Below are 17,095 nucleotides of genomic sequence, written 5' to 3'. Positions count from 1 at the left end.
ATTGGACAAGATTGCGAAATTTGACGGCGTCTAGGATAACACCCTCAGCTTATAATTTCATAGACGTCTATTACATCAATCCATACGCGTCTTCATAAATCCTAGACTAGCACAGTTCACCTTCATATCTTGTGTTTTTATCGGCCTCTCACCCTTTCATGTGCGTGTATATATATATGACGTGCGTTGTTAGCCATAAACAGTTGAAAGTGTGCACACTTATCGTGTTCCCGTATTCTCGTTTTGTCCTGGTGTTTCCGTATACAGCAGTGAAAGAACGATATCTGAATTACATTATCTAAACATCTCTAGTTCTTGGCCCCTCGGTATTGTAGTCTTTATCGTCTTACCTGTCTTGTGAATATATTGTTAGCACTCTTGTTACTCTCACAAACCCCTTTCATGTATTGTTGAGTGACCAAGCTAATAATTTTATAAAAGCAAATAGAAGGCTAAGGACTTTTAGTTCAATAAGGTCTCGCACAAACAGGTTCACACTTTAATCATAAAGAAAAACGTGATACCCGCAAGGACGCGAGACGTTTCACAGCTAAATCATTTGGGTTCACGGAATTATCCATAATATAAAAGAAACTTAACGGAATTAAAGGGGGATAAAATGCAATGTGCTGGCTGGAGATAGTCAGAGGCCATGTATTTGCTTTTACTTGAATGTACAAACATGCGTTGTTCCCTTTATTGAGTTTTGTTAGGTAGTTCTACGAGAATAATGGCAAGTTCTCTACGACACACTGCCACGTTATATCCACTACCTCGATAATAAGAACTGTGCGTTGTTAAATACGTACGAAACTGAAAGTTTGCGCCTAAGGCCTAACGTTTAAAAATATATGGAACTTAATTTGTTCAAAGGCGCAGCCACGGAAAGCTACTCAAATCAGCAGCTACAGAGGCAGTCTGTCTACGAAGACCGTGATATGCCGTTAACATCTTACAAACTTTTTGGCCCAGATATATGACATTCGCTTTGCATGATAGACGTTTTAAAGTTTTTGCTTCTGTCATTATCCTTGCTGCATTCTGTCGGGAGCGCCATACAGATATTGTGGACTGTACACTCTCCACTATGTATTCCTGCTCTGTAAAATATTCGTATTCCCAAATGTTTGAGCACATCTCAACCGGCAGACTTCATGGGAATGCAATTATAGCCTGTCCTCGCTACCAGGGCACAGTGGAGACGTGTCGGACGGTTGTAACGCATCCTTGGTTTCCACGGCGGTGATAGACTGCCGGCGGGACTGCCCTGTAGGCTTCTTGGACGCGGCAAAAGCGGCGATGCCGGCAGCGTCTTCACTCCTTAGGGATCTGCGGCGAGCCTTTCTGGCGGCGACCAGTTGCGCTACTGCCGGTGCGGTGGCGCCTGCGGCAGACTGCCTCCGCGACGTCTGAAGCGGAGGCGTGGAACCAACGCTGCTACGACCAAGGGTCCCAGCATCCACAGATTGCCGCCTCGAACCCGACTTCCGTGTCGTGTCCGCCGTGGCACTCGCTCCAGCAGCGGCGCCGATGGACTGCCGCCGAGATTTTTTGCCGTCAGTCTGGATACCACTGGCGCCAAAGATGGACTGTCGACGGGACCCCTGAGTGGCTGGCTTGCGAATCCTGGAAGCTGCAGTGGTTGTAACGGGCTGCACTTTCGACGTGGCTGCCGGTGGTTTGACAGCCTTTGCCGTCACGTTCGCGCGTCCCACGCCGGCCACCGACTGCTTCCGCGAACGGCCACTCATTTTGCTGGACTTCGACATCGCCGGTAGGATGGTGGTGGTGCAGTCTTCAGCGGGACCCCGAGACTGCCGCCGCAAACGCCCACCAGTCTTGCCGGACTTTTTTCCTGCTATTGTGGTGGTGCCGTCTTCAGCGGTGGCCACGGAGTGTCTCCGCGTACGGCCGCCTGATTTCGCTGTCATGGTCCCTGCTAGGAGAATAGTGTTGGTGCAGTCTTCAGCAGGATCCACAGGTTGGCGCCGCAACTTGGGGCCGAGAGCCTGTGACCTCGTCTTGATTGTGGTTTCCGCAGATTTGAACAGGGACTGGGCAGTGACTTCGCCTGTTGTGCGACCCTCAGACATTCGGCTGCCTTCGACATGCACACTCAGGGGAGCCGCAACGGAGCTGTCGCCGCTGGTCTCGTACGTCCGATAGAAATCATACAGAATGTTGGTGTAGTAGAGCTGAAACCGACAAGAGGCACCACTGTGTTATCTGTCGGCGCCCGCCATTCGCTTGCACTAAGAAGAGCACTCGTACAACACTGACACATCCCGCATCAATGAAACCTTGGCCCTCATTCTCCAAATAAGCTGCGGAGCGCCTGACTATGGCGGCAGTCAGACATTCAACGCGCAGGAACGTACTACGAATCACTGGTTCCGGACATGCCGCCACTAGAAAATGAACCTGGCCACGTTCGACGCATGAACCCTCTCAAGTGAAGCTAGATCAATGGAGCTATTCGAAGAATTATCAGGCATTACCTGGGGTATTGTCGGCTTTAAGCAGCCCCTCACCAGCCTACATAGCAGATTCTAGTTAGACACTGGAAGTTGTCAAGGCGGTAATGCGGGCTTGGTGGTTGTGATAACTGTCATTCTCTTCGGTAGCGCAAGAATAAAGACACAGACACAGGAGAGGACACGTAGACAGGACGGGAACTAGACACCAGCTGACCTTACTGCAAGGAAACGCATAAAAACCCGCTAGACAAGCGCGCATGCGCAACATCACACTACGAGGTGCTCTTTTTTGCGCATTTCACACGTCACCACTATGCATGTGCAAGATATGCATCCAGATATTCAAGCTCTTTCTTTGACAGAGGAACGGAAAAAACACTCGCGCAAGTGCTTTTATTAACGGTGATAACAAAAGCTTCTATTATTTCTGTAGTCGCCTGATCCTTGCCTTTTCGTAGAACAGGTGTAAGATTAAATTCCCGAGCAGAGACGCACCTGTGGCAACGGTCCGCCAAATGTCCCCCTGCTGCCTGGGTATCTACTGCTGCACAGTGCTCTCGCAATCTGTCATTAAGACACCGCCCCGTTTGTCCGATGTAGCATCTAGCGCATGAAAGCGGTAGATGCTACACCACAGCGGTATATACACGACACCCATCTAGCAAGACACAAACGGAGTCGCGTGCCTCTTAGGGCACGCACTGTTGCCTTTGCGCCCATTCACCACCGCGCAGATGCGGGACAACTTTTCTGGGACAGAAAATACCATAGGCACACCGCATTTTGCAGCCACCTTCTTTTGGTGGTGGAAAAAGCGATGGATGCAAGGCAAGGCTACAGGCCTCGCGCTTGGCCTGCTGGAGGACGTAGAGCGAGCACGTCCTTCATTCCTCACCTCCCTTGGTCAAAAAGGGAGCCGACAGATGGATACACGGGATAGGTTTGAAATAGGAGAAAGTGCTTCAGAGCAGGCTGGCCGACGTTTCGATAGGTGGGCCTATCTTTGTCCCTGGCGTGTTAGTTTTAAAGGGTTAGTGTTGACGTCATATCCAGCGGTGGCGCTGTTGGCAATTTCTGCCTGGAAAGAAAAAACTCGGAAGTGGCAGAGTGTAGCTCTTGCCACATTATTTCAAGACTGTTCGCAACGGCGATGGGGGCTCTCATCTCACAGGTAAAAGGAGCTGGAAAAAAAAGCAGAGAGGAAAAGCGGGGGGGGGGGGGGGTGGCGGTCTAACAAAGCTGGAGCCACCAAAGGCAATACGAAGAAAAAAGGGGGGCGCTTGAAGGAAACAGGAAAGGCGCAGCGGCAGCAGGGCGGCGAGTCTAGCCATCACAAAGGGCCGTAGAAGATGATGGGGAGGGCAACTTCTTTTGTTTGGGGTGGACAACTTCTTTTTTGTTCCGTCTTCTTTTTTGTGGTGTCGTTATTTGCGCTAAAAAAGCAATAAGGACAACTACAGTCCGGGAAAGCGGGCAGCGTGCGTTTAAATGTCCACATGTCGACTTTAAGTGATATTGAGGGGGCTGTCTGAAAGGAATAGGTGAAGACATTGGCAGACATATGCACCACGTGTCATCGAAAGCCTCAGAAGTTGGGCCGCCATCCAGTAAAAAACGAAAAACATGACAAAAGGAAAAAGTGGAAAGGAAAAGAAGGGAGTTTGGGGGGGGGGGTCAATCGGAATATGGCGCGGAGAACCTAGGAGGACTTCAGCCACTGAACTTATGAGTTCCTTGAGGAAACCCGCCCTTGTCGAGGCTTTCCATTTGGCGCTGCAAACTTTGGCCAACAAGGTGGTCACATGATTTTGCGAGGGCAGCCCTAAGGCAGTTGACAGCTATACCCCTTTTTATTAGCTCAAAATGAGCCAAATCGTATCTGAGCATTTCTTTTTTTGGTATGTAGTTCCAGCACACATGCGTTTCAGACAGATTAAAACACACATCGAGGAACTGAATGCTACCTCTTCCGGCAATTTATGAGTGAACTGAAGGCCTTTTGGACGAGCACTAAACACGCTTCAAACACTCCGGCCACATTTATCTCAGCAAGGTGACAAGTTGAGCCAGTTGGTTTAGGTTCATGTTTGCAAATTCGGTTGAAGCGCACCGAAAAACACAGACTAGAAGAAGCCGACAGGACAGCGCTTACACTCACAACTGAAGCTTTATTAGTCAGAAAAAATATATAAAGCAGATACATGGTCCCTCGTGCATGCGAGGAACCGTGTTTTGCGGTGCGCTTCAACCAAATTTTCAAGCATTTATTTCCCGCGTGAGGCTCCACCCCCCCCCAGCACCACCCCTTAACACCACCAAGTAATCGTCAAGATACCTGAAAATTTTAGCTCGAAGAGCTTGGTCAATGTGCGCTAAAAATCGTCTGTCACAATCAGCTAAAAGCATTGTGCTTAAAAGTGGAGCTATGCTCGAATCTATAAATACACCCTCTCTCTACACAAAAAAAGGTCTATGGAAGAGACGAAGGTGTTAGTAAGATAAAAAGATCGTAATTCTAAAAAACTTTCACTCGATAGCCCTGAGGAGCTGTGAAAGCTCAAAGGGTCCGACTCCACGATGGCCTCCCTTACTACCCTGAGAATTTAGTGTTGAGCAATAGAATAAAAAAGATCCTCGGAATCAACGGAAAATGAAAAAAAAACTGACTCCGAAGGAATTTCAATTTGCCGAAAAAATTCAATCACTTCATCAGAATTCCTAACCAAAAAAGGATCAGTCACCTTTAGAAGACACTTATGTCGATGGAAGAATTTAGAAATTTTATTCTGTCACGTACCCCTTTCTGTGACAACTGGACGGAATTGGTCGTTATGGGTTTTGGCCATGAAAAAAAATGTCAAGCGACTCATCTTGGCAGTAGGAACATTCTTTCGGAGACGACACATATTCAACTTATCGCACAGTGCTAGCGCCTGCTTCTTAGTCTTGGCTGAAGCAATATTTGCAGCTTTGAAATTCTTCGTGACCGCTTCTTTTGCTTACGCAGACACATCATCACTTCATGCCCACGTCATGCCACGTGCGCATGACGTTCGCGAGCACGCGAGCTGTGGTGTGTTGTTTCGCTCTTCTGACGAGTGCGAGCGTGCGAGCGCGCGAGCGTTACTGTGCTGTTTCATCGTTGTCTGAGGTGTGCTGCCTACTTCCGCGCTATGGAACCATCCGCGCGCACGTTTGGAGAGGCTGGCCTGGATCATGAACCTTTACCGTGACACACCGCGTCACACCGCTAGAACTGCTGTCAGGGACGACATACCTAAGCCTAGCAGTCCTGGCAGTCTTCAGCAAGACCACCTGCTTGAAAGCAACACTGCGATTGGAAAGAGCACATTAAAGAAATGATCATCTTCATAAATTGTGTTGCATTCACTATCGGCATTTCGGTTGCCTACTCTTGCTCGTACCGTCAACGTCTACGACGGAGGGTGTTTCTCGCGCTTTGCGATGAGACCGCTTCACGGGGATAAAATTACCGGTGTAAAGAATAATAGAGCTGAGCAAGTTGGTAGGCATTCATTTTAAGAGACTGGGCGTACAAACATGGACACAAGAAAGAAGTGTGGCGTCTCTTGACTTCTATTTTGCGTTCGTGTTTGCACGAACACAATTCATTTTACCGCCGCCCCGCCATGCACGGTGGTCTAGTGATTATGGCGCTCGACTGCTGAACCGAAAGTCGCGGGATCGAATGCCGGCCGCGGCGGCTGCATTTTCGATGGAGGCGAAAATGTTTGAGGCCCGTGTACTTATCTTTAGGTGCACGTTAAAGAACCCTAGGTGGTCGAAATTTCCGGAGCCCTCCGCTACGACGTCTCTCATAATCATATCGTGGTTTTGGGACGTTAAACCCCAGATATTAATTAATTCCTTTTATCACCCTTTTGCTAAGCTATCCTATAGACCTTTCTTTCGTGGGTGCCACCATATTGCCTAGCGGGCGGCGCCGTCCTTGGTCTGGCAACCCACTGGCGTGTGCGAAGCTCCGCGTTTGTATGGAAGATATACGTGCGGCTGCAGTTGCAGCCGGTTTATTTCGTTCCGGCGCACTGAATTTCGTATCAAGTGATGAGGTCTACGTAGGAAATGAATCTGTGAGACGTCCTGAAACGGTTTGATCCGTTCAGTGTCAATGATGTTAATATACGACGACGCGAACGTGTCGCAAGTGGTCGATATCATATATTTACCGGACTGCCTGTTGGAAAACCACGTAAATATTTCGACCTGTTCTAGCAGGGCAAGCAAGTGCCGCCACTCTTAGCAGAAACAATGAATTCTTTTCGTGGACTGTAATCTTTTAGTTTCTTTTTACATGACTACCACTCGTACATGCGGTTGTGCGTGAGCGCGCAGTCTCGATTTCGTGGCGCGGACGGCATCTGTTTGTTGCTCGCCAACAGTTGCCTATCTTGTTTCTCAACTTTTAAGTGACCGCTTATTACTCGCTCGTTTATTGCCCACCGGTGTGAACGAAGTTAGAGCTGTTTACAGGGAGGTGCTGGTACGTATAAAAACGATGCTGATGTTGACATGCCGGCGCGCTTCTTTTTCTTTTAAGAGTCGTGATACTTGAGTGGATTTCGGCAGCGATAAGATGAAGATGGTTAGGGAGTTTCTTCTGCCGGTAAGGCACGAAGTGCTCCCGGGCTCGAGCCTTTGATCAGCATCGGAGGTGATTCGCGTTTTTTTTTTTTTTTGTAACTTCACCTACCAGATGTACCGTTTTTGCAAAATTCTTGCTGTCGTTCGCAAAGCTAAGCAGCAAAACTGGCAGTTGATGAAACACGAGACAAGCGTAACAACGTGGTTTTTGTGTCGCGCGTAGAAGAGAATTAACAATGTTGCATATCATTGCGCGACTGGTCGTACACTGTTCTTGACCACGTAAAAATTTGTCTTCCTGAGGTAGTTGTTCCACACGAAGTGACAGACCTCTTTTTTTTTCTATTCGGCTTTCATATGGCCCATCGCATACGATACACTCCGCTGTCTTACGGAAGTTGTGACCTCACGACAGAGATCTCGCCACATTCTTTTCATGTAGCGTTCAGTGACTGTTCGGGTTTCACAAGGCTGGTACGGAGCACAAATTAAATGTATGATGCCGGTTACCCCGCTGCGAAGTGAGGGATTTCTCGTCTGTGCTAATACCGGTATACATCAACTGCAACGATCACCGTGTTGAGCCGAGCTACGAAGCTAATTGTTAGACAAAACACATCATATTAAAATATGATAATACAACGAAGCGAAAACAACTCAGGTGGGTACTCGAGTGGTACTTGGATGTTCTGCACTTTACCGAACGGAGCCGTACTTGACCGCTTATGTTTGTTCGCAAATCTGGCCATATCCGATTGATATTTGACCGCGTGGAACACTGGGAATTCCGGATATATTGCGGCACTTGCCAATTTATAACCTGTAACGTAACACAAACGATGTACCTTGAAGAGTGCGCACAACCGCAAACACACCGCGCTTGGTGATGCACGTCGCATACTTATTCTGGCAGCAGTTTACTTTTTATAGTTGTTAGAACAACCAAAAACGGCACAGTGGTTTCCAGTTGACCTTTCGCTGGCTGACATCGCAATAAAAGTGAGCAAAATCCGCAGGTCGACCTAAAACACGCAAAAATTGTTCGAAAACGGCACTCATCCAAGCACCAGCCCGCACACTCCGCGCCGTCGCGCACGAGCAAGAAAGGAGGAAAGCGCTGGTTGTCAGTCCGGTCCTCCTCGCCCGATGCAACGGTCTATACATGGCTATGCTGTACCCTCTCCCCTCCTCTTTTTCCTGCTCACCCTCACATAACTTCTCCTCACCTTGACTTTCTTTTCCCACCCCTTACTACACTGTACTATACTATACTATACTATGCTATACATGGCTATGATGTGTCCTCTCCCATACCCCTTCCCCTCCTCCTCACCCTTGCTTCCCTTTGGAACCTCTTGATATACTATACATGGTCAATGCACTACCCTCTACCTTCCTCTTTTCCCTCCTCCTCACCCTCACTTCCCTTTCCCACCCGCTTGTTATAGTATACTATACATGGCTATGCTATGCTTTACCATACCCCTCCTCCTTTCCATCCTTCTCACCCTCGCATGATTCCTTCTCACCCTCAGATCGCTTTTCTACCCCCTTGCTATACTTTACTATGCTTTATTACACATTTACTATCCTCCACCTCTCCTACCGTTGCATTGCATAGCTATACATTTTTCCTCCTCTCTTATCTTCGCTCTCCCCCGTTTCGCTAATTTCGTGCGGTGGAGAAACGGCACTACTCCTAGCTTCAACAGCTCCATGGTCGAAACGGCTCATGAAGAGAGTAAACCACAGGAGCTGCACTGGTTGCCAAATGAGACTATAATCGCACACTGTGTAGCGACACCCGTCACGCCAGGTGCGCAGGAAGCACCAGCATTTGGAAAAAGGAACACAATGAGAAAAAAGGTAACCCTAGTTTCCATACGGAGTCAAGTGCATCATCTCATTCGTAAGCAAGCTACTGGAGGCCTGGGCGATGCATAAGCGTACGACGTGCTCATGTGGGCGACTTCCCCGCTGCATCTGCCCTCTGGTACCGACCGCACAGAATGTTGAAGAGCTGGGAGAAATACCCTCAACCACGACAGCGGTGCGACAGGTGCCAGCTAGCCTCGCCACGTAATTGTGGGGTCCTCGAAGATACACATTAATGCGACGTCCCGTCTGCCTTACATGAAAGTGGGACAAAACACAATGCAGAAGTGCGACGTAACTGTTCCCTTGCCTCACTGGACAGCCGCCTTTCTAAATACTGGTATTCGATTGGCCACTTGACCTTAACAGAAAGCCTAGCCTATTTTGTGGGGCTAGAAATGAAAACCTGAAAACATAGTGAAAGGATGCCTCCTTTATGGAAATAATAAAATCCATGCATGCAGGGAAGCGTCTATAGCTATTTCCCTAAGCTATTCGCGCTCGACACCCTGCTCTGCCCTCCGGCCACCCTCCTTCACAACCCGTACAAGCACTTCTGCAACAGAAGAACGCCTTTATCTTGGGAATCCAGCCACCTTCAATTTTGTTTGCCTCTGCATTGAGATTCGGGCGATATTTTTCCCAGCACAGAGCGAAAGCAAGATACCAGTATCGAACTTTCTTACCAACTTTGTGTCATTTGAGGTATAATTCAACAGCGGCATTTGACCATGAGGACATACGTCCTACACATGTGGCCGGGGGAGAACATCAGCGAGAAATTGAGGATCTGCATGCAGCCTTCGCTCATGCGCTCAGACGTGGACTTTAAGCCGAGGCCTTCCTATTTTAAAAAATCCTGAAATTCCTATTGGACACTAAAAAAAGCGAGTAATTGGGAAGTATTTTTGCTACACAACAATATTCGTCATCTGGCTTGCTCGCGTTTCCTCTCTTGAAAACCCGGTTCTCGTCACTTTCCTATCAAGAATGCTATGTCACGCTGATAACGCGCGCGCCGTTCGTGACCGGGAAGTGCCAGGACCGCGGTGATACCGCGAGGAAAGTACGCGAGGTGGATGACGATTATTGTTGTGTAGCAGAAAATACTCCCCAAATACTCGATTTTTTTCTTAGAGTAGAGGGTAAATCCTGGCAGATGTCATTTATTCTGGTTATGTAATCGTCTAAATAATGAAAAAAAGATAACTTGTTGCTAATCTACTCACGCTTTCTACCATGGTATGAGTTGACGTTGCTAAAGAAAAACAAAGGTTTCTTTCTCGGTTTATGCTGCTAAGCGGGAAGCATACGCCCGCAACCTTCTTACATCCCTTGTACATCAGCGTTAAAACGTATCCAACTGTATTTATTATTCCTTACTCGTTAAGCACCCCTTCGTGCGTCAACTTCCCATAGCTGAAGTTTGTGCTTTACTGACGCGTCTGTCTGTCAAGAAGTATGGATGTGCCGGCAGCAGAGAATTCAACGAGGCACTTTACCTTGCATCACCAGAGAAAGCATTTGACTGGCAATCCAGTCGGTAGAATATTGCAGACGATTGAGCAAGAGACGCTCTCGGAGTGGGCGCCTGGCTCAGATTATCAAGCATGCACTAATGCGCATTCCAATGTCATTTACATACTGCCCTATTCCGCATTAATTTCGTGACGACCCACAATCGAATGCAACTTCGGCGCTCTGTAGTATACACCGGTCCAGTCAAATAGTCCTACGTTGTTTTTCTTTCGCGATGGATCACGGTAACATTGGGTAGGCTTACCTTGGTCAATGCAGCGAGTATTATCACCGGCGTCCAAACCGCTATGTGGTTCAACTGCGAGTAAAAAGCGACCGTGTTGAACGCTTCTGGCGCTAGGACAGCACGATCACATGGTATGCGCGCCCTGTCTAGTGTTCACAAGAGTAACGTTGCAGCAAACTAAGACGTTCATTGCGAGTAGCACGTACGTACCTTCTGTGCCCTGGTGAGCTCGTCGGCGTTTACGTGAGTCCACTGGTAAAAATAACAATTAGCGACATGCAGGAGTTAACGGCTGCTTGTTCATTTTTTGTATAGCCTTATTCAGCTTCTAATCACAACGAAGTAGCGACAGGAGGGTTTATAGATAGAAGTTAACTTGGAGTAATTACTAATTAGTCACAAGCTACAGAGTACTCATGGGAGAGACACGCATTGACACTACGGCAAACAACACGCTCTGACGCAACACAGTAGGGAGTTTTGTGAATACCTCTGACCAATCGGAACACAAATTCAAAATCGATATAGGCGCAGAATGACAGTGGCGTTAATGCTTTCCCAGCTGTTGCTTCATTTGCATGAAACGCGCAGTTCCGCTTTCCGTGCAAAGTTAGGTCACCTTAGAGACGGAAAGATGAGAGAAATCTTGGCCGACCTGTGATAATCTGTGATGTGGCAAGCAAAACACATCGAGGTAGAAAAGGTTATTAGTATGCATACGAGTACGTAAACGCATCTGCACTAGCATGTGAGCAAACACTTAATGTGATCGCACACACACAAAAAAAAGTATGCGAGATAGACAACAAAACGCGCATACCTAAGTGTACAAATATTATTTGAAGATATTTTATATATATATTTCGCTCTCTCTTATGCACAGATTTTGTTGTATTTTTGCATTATACAACAAACATTCTGCCCTTTCTGCCATGCACGAATCAGACATATGTTTTACAGCAAAAGCTGTTATGAGATGACAACAACAGCCATTTTTGGCGCCGTAGTTGTCCGCCGCCAGTGTCCGTAACCACTATCACGCGAAATAAGAAAAAAACATCCAGGATGGAACGGGTTTCGAACCTGGGCCCTTTGCGTGGGAGCCCAGTATTCCACCACAGAGCCATGCCGGTGCTTCAAAATCCGTTGCAAATAGACCCTATACAGGCTGGGAAGGAACCAGATTAGCATATGTAATATAGCGGGGGAATGAATGAATGAATTGAACCTTTATTTCGCAGGAGAGGAAGGCGCTCGGCCGCAGTTTGGGAATAGGTGGGGAAGGGATTGTTCGGTAAACAGCATATGCACAATAAATTAACATGACTTGGTGCGAATCCGTTTTCGGTATAAGTTCAATGGAGTCGCTCTCGCGCGAGATCGTCGACCTCTTCTACACCACTCGAAACAGGCCACTTATACTAGCATAGTTCGCAAGTGCTTTTTGTGCTTCATCATTCGACTGTAGCACGCTTCCTAAAGCGAAGAGCAAAATAACAACCAGGCGTAACACAATGTGAATTGCGCAATGAGTGGGTCGTTTAATGCTTCCAACACATTACAAAGGGCTCAGCTATAATTCATCGTCATAAGGCACAGCACCTACAAAGTTAACATGATGCCTCACAGATGTGTAGCGGGTACTACGGTTCTCCGCAGTATGACGAAAAATGGCACAGTATGTGCTTCCCCACTTCACAAAAATTATGTGGATTTATAGTATAGTGGGTACCTCGCAAGTGTATTTGTATGAGTTGCCAAGGAAGCCCATAAGGTCCCCATAATCCATTTCCTCAGGGCCTCAGTAAAGTTCTTTCTCTCTCTCGCTCTCTTTTTCACGTTAACATATGTGATATGGTGTGGTAGGAGTGAAATAACGACTGGGCGTCACGCAATGCGAATTCCGTAACTAGTGGGTAGTTTAAAGCTTCCAACCCAGTGCAAAGGTCTCGGCCATAAATATTCATCGTCATCAGCCGCGCATCCACAAAGTGCACATAATGCCTTACAGATGTGTAGCGGGTACCTCGCTTCTGCACAACATGGGGAATAGTGGCGTAGTCGGTGCTTCCCAGCTTCACAAAAATTATGATTTATGGCGTAGTGGGTACCTTGCTATGTACTTGTATCAGTAGCTGCAAGAGAGCTTACAGCGGGCTTTAGAAATGCCGCTATTTCCGCTTTCGCTGTGATTGTGTGCGCTTTCCGTGCAGGCCTGGCATTTTTTTACGCAACATTAATTTAGGTGGCTTTGGCAAAGTTATGTTGCATCCCTTAATTCACTCTACTGTAATGTTCATAAGAGCAAATATGGCTTTGTACTACAATAAATACGTTACTAGCCCATCAAGTAACCTCGGGCGAGAGCATACCCAAAATATTACCTATTCAAACGGCCAGGTACCACTGATAATCACGGATGGGACCTCACTCAAAAGTCTACCAGATATAGGCAGGCTCAGCCTATAATTAAGCAGGGTCGTGATGTGTGCCGGGAAGGACATTGCCTATTACCCCTCCCCCATCCCTCCAAAAAATAAAGAGGTCTCATCAGACGCGTTCTGGTCGCACGCCAAACACTCAAACTCAGAATCTTTCCTGGCTCCTATATAATCTCTCAGAGTTGGTGTGCATCGCCGCTATTTCGAATAGACACTATTGGGAACCCTCAAAGATGACGATATTCATAATGATAGTCTTTGCCGCGACTATCAGCAAACGGCGATTTGGGGCTCGCCTGTCAAATACACGCGGTTATCCAACGCAGCTCACGTCCTTAATTTGTCCTGAGCTGAATTCAAATTTAACGCACTTTCTATAGACTATTTTAAGGAGGGGTTTCGGTGCCGCCATGCTGGGCTGTTAACCTTGCCGTGTTTTATCTTGAACTAAGCGAACAGTGTTACGGTGGGCGTATACACATGAAAACTGTTGGGTTGGTGCATTCGGCGTTTCCTGACGTTACCAGTTGGCGTCAGGGGATACAAAAATAAGAAAACATTCGTTTAACAGCCCATGATGGCGGCGCCCATATGCCTTACGTAACATAGTCCATTTTCATGCATCAGGCGCAGCGCCCTGGAAGCTATTCAAGAGGTTCGGTCAGAAAAATGTGTAAGTCCGCGCGTCTCGCGCTTGGATTTCGTCGTTGTAAACGTGTCCTCCGTGGTTGGCTGCGGCTGCCCGCTACCGAACTAATCGCGGAGGCCACAATACAAAAACAAAGAGACGCTAACCGATCGAGAACAACGTATTGACAATAGCGGAAAAAAGATGACTTTTAAGGGTTCGTTTTTGCTTTGTTAGACCCAATATTAATAAGAACTAACAGACAATAAAGCCAAGGAAAGCATAGGGGATGTTATTTGTAGTAATTAGAATATAAATGTGAAGAAAGTAAAGTGGACGAAAGTATAACTTGCCGCCGGCACGGACTGAACCTGCGACTTTCGAACAACACGTCCGATGCTCTACCACTGAGCTACGGCGGCGGTCATCCTCTCGTCCACTTTACAGGGTGTGCACTTAAACCTAGGAGTGTTTCTCGTAGTGTCCGCAAGTGGCCGCCACACAGACATGCGAAAGGTGGAAAGTTTTGTTTTCTAAGCTGCATTGTGCGCTGTCAAAAGCGATGGGGGGGTTGCTGATGTTTCACTGCAGGTTCTCAGAACAGAGCTACGAAGACGAAGGGCGTCTGTTGACACTCGTTTCGACCCAACAGCTCTGTTCGGGAGAAGTGGCTTTATGTTGCTAGGCGCGTCATCTGGTCTTCAGTTAAAAACACTTTTCCGCGTATTTACACTACGGCGGGGTATTATGTGACGTCATTGTAGACATCGCACGAAGCAGCCACCCATCTCGGCTTCGGCTTTGACGCATCGTCTTTTCGTTATTTAAAAATATCGACGAGTCTCTAAGCATACTGAACCACCCTAGCAGTTACAGCGCTGTTAACATCATTTCAAAACGGCAGTATCCTAATACTGCCGAAAATACACCGGAGTTTCCCCGTAATGCTCTGGTTGCCCCAAAAACATCAGTCAACCACCTCGCCTTGATATGCTATAACTATACCCAAGACATGAGTAATGCGCCAAGCACGCTGTTTTTATATACGTCCAATAATGTAATAGTCGAAGAAGCAACGACTCGGCCGGCCGTGTAAGGCTGTAGAGCAGTTGCAGTGGTGGTCATCGCATATGGAAACGGGCTAGTTTGGCTGATGGATCCCGCTTTGACTGCCCTCTTGTGCATATTCTCGCAAATACGTCCCATTTATTTCATAATTTCTGGTGTTTTACGTGTCTATACGACGATAATAGAACAGAGCGCACCGTAGCAGGAAACTACAGATTAATTTTCACCCTGAGGGGTTCTTTCACATGGACCTGTATTTAAGCACACGGTTGTTCTGCGTTTTGAGACCGTAGAGATGCATCCGCCATTACCGGGAAACGAACACGCGTCCTAGGGCTCAGCAGCGCGGCACATTATACCTGGTAAGCTACAACGACGGGTAACATGTCATCTTTAAGTAAATCAATGACTCACGCGCGCTCAATCGCCACCATTGAAATTCCGAATGAAACTCTTGCCCGTTTGCAATGTTGTCAACTTGACGATCTCACTGAGTCATAATGCGCAACAATCGGTGCAGCGAAAACTCTGGACAACGGTGGCATATGTTCGCGTAGTATTATGGAAGTCACACCAGGCAGCACTGCAGCTGACGACGACGGCATCGCACGCAGCGCAATGAAGTTGCTGTTGAGACAACTACCAGCGTTTACTCCGCGAACATTCAGCTGCAGTATGGTCAAATGATATCTGAACTTCTGAAGTGTCGTTCGGTAATGTTCTACGGGCATATATAAAGTCCCTAGATTTTCCCCTGTCCTTTCTTAAGTACTGTCAATCATAGAAGCGCCGACGACGAATCTCATTGGCTAACGCTCGTTTTCGGTAGCCATGTTCCTCCTCTTTTCCAGCACCTGGTGAAACGCGTCCCCCGCTCACTATATAAAGGGGTTGGAGGGAGGAGAAAGGCGCGTCGCGTTAGCATATTGTGCGCTGAAAGATGCGTGGTTAATGTACTTAGACGCACGTGGCTTTGTAAATCTTCCAAGTTAGGAAGAAAATGGCGGCAGACGCCAGCTGCGCGTGAGAGAGGGCCGGGAGAGGAGGCAGTTGTCGGTACTTAGCACGGTGTAAGAATATACTCAGGTGATGACACTCTTCCCCCAACGCATGGGAAACCGCAATCCACGCGCGTCCAGATAATGTTCGGGTTCTTATCAGATGACTTGCAGAGGGCGCTACGAAAAGCGGGGCAGTCGTCTCCATAGCAACACGCATGCTGCTGATAACGTGCATTTTTCTGTGCCATTTTGCTGGATAATGTGCATCCGCCAAGCGGCGTCGAGGGGCGAAATCGAGAGAGCAACAGGAGAGGGCACGGTGAGCGCGGCGGCGATGACGCAGAACCACCGTGATTCGGCTACTCGCGGCCGCTCTCCGCCTCAAGCCATTAGATGGCGCACCGCTCAACGGACCGACGACCGAACATTTTCTGGCCGCTTAGGCGAGCGCATTGTCAACACCTGAATATTCTTACACCGTGGTACTTAGGTAAAGAGGAACAATCTAGGGACTTTAGGTATATATAGATGCGCTCGGCCTTGTGGTGGACAACTCATGCACTCACCCATTTAGGCGGGTACCGTAGGCCGACCAGGTTGCCGCCGCAGCACCACAACAGCGAAACGGCGTTCCACAACACGAACGCTTTCAGCACGCGCGCCATTTGTGCCTGCGTTCAATAAATAAAATTCTAGAGTGGAAATTCCGTCCCAAAAGTGAAGCCAGACCTCCGCCATCTTACCATAGGCACGATAGAACGTTAGCTTACAGCGAAAGAAAGGTTGTGATTATTCTCACATGCCCCATGAGTTTGAAACGGGCAACGGTTTCCGACGCACACCGCTCAATGTACCTCTCTGTGTTAATGGTTAAGAAATCTCAAAGTCTAGCAAAATTTTATTGTAGATCACGTTAGTAATACCCGAGTTCTTCAATAATAAAGGACTCTGGCAATACTTATCCGGATAAAATACTTCCGTGGGGAACTGCGTTCTTTTATTTTATATAATTAACCTAGCATTTACGTCGACAGAAAAGGAACACCTTATCTCTAATCGCACATACCTCGAAAAGGCTACGTTTTTAAGATAAACCATGGGCAAATGCTGGCTTCACACTGGCTGCTGGGAAGTTGCGCATTGCGAGAGCTTCCTCTCCAGCATTTTTTTAAACCTCCTTGAATACAGTGAAGCAGCCTTCCAAAGGCTGTTCGAAC

The 17,095-nt window shown here is 47.7% G+C and overlaps 1 protein-coding gene across 1 annotated transcript; it reads right to left on the bottom strand.

Moving 5' to 3' along the window:
• Positions 1-1,166: 1,166 nt before the first annotated feature.
• Positions 1,167-16,543, bottom strand: LOC119381403 (uncharacterized). The gene is made up of 2 exons (XM_049412989.1): positions 16,445-16,543; positions 1,167-2,195 (listed from the first exon to the last, which is right to left on the bottom strand). Exons 1-2 carry the CDS (start codon positions 16,541-16,543, stop codon positions 1,167-1,169), a joined length of 1,128 nt encoding a protein of 375 aa, XP_049268946.1.
• Between the last annotated feature and the right edge of the window lie 552 nt (positions 16,544-17,095).

The sequence above is a fragment of the Rhipicephalus sanguineus genome, chromosome 2 (assembly GCF_013339695.2).
Source record: "Rhipicephalus sanguineus isolate Rsan-2018 chromosome 2, BIME_Rsan_1.4, whole genome shotgun sequence".
In the NCBI taxonomy this organism is placed as follows: Eukaryota; Metazoa; Arthropoda; class Arachnida; order Ixodida; family Ixodidae; genus Rhipicephalus; species Rhipicephalus sanguineus.
Note: the sequence above shows the minus strand (reverse complement) of the source record. Positions and strands in the feature narration are given on the sequence as shown.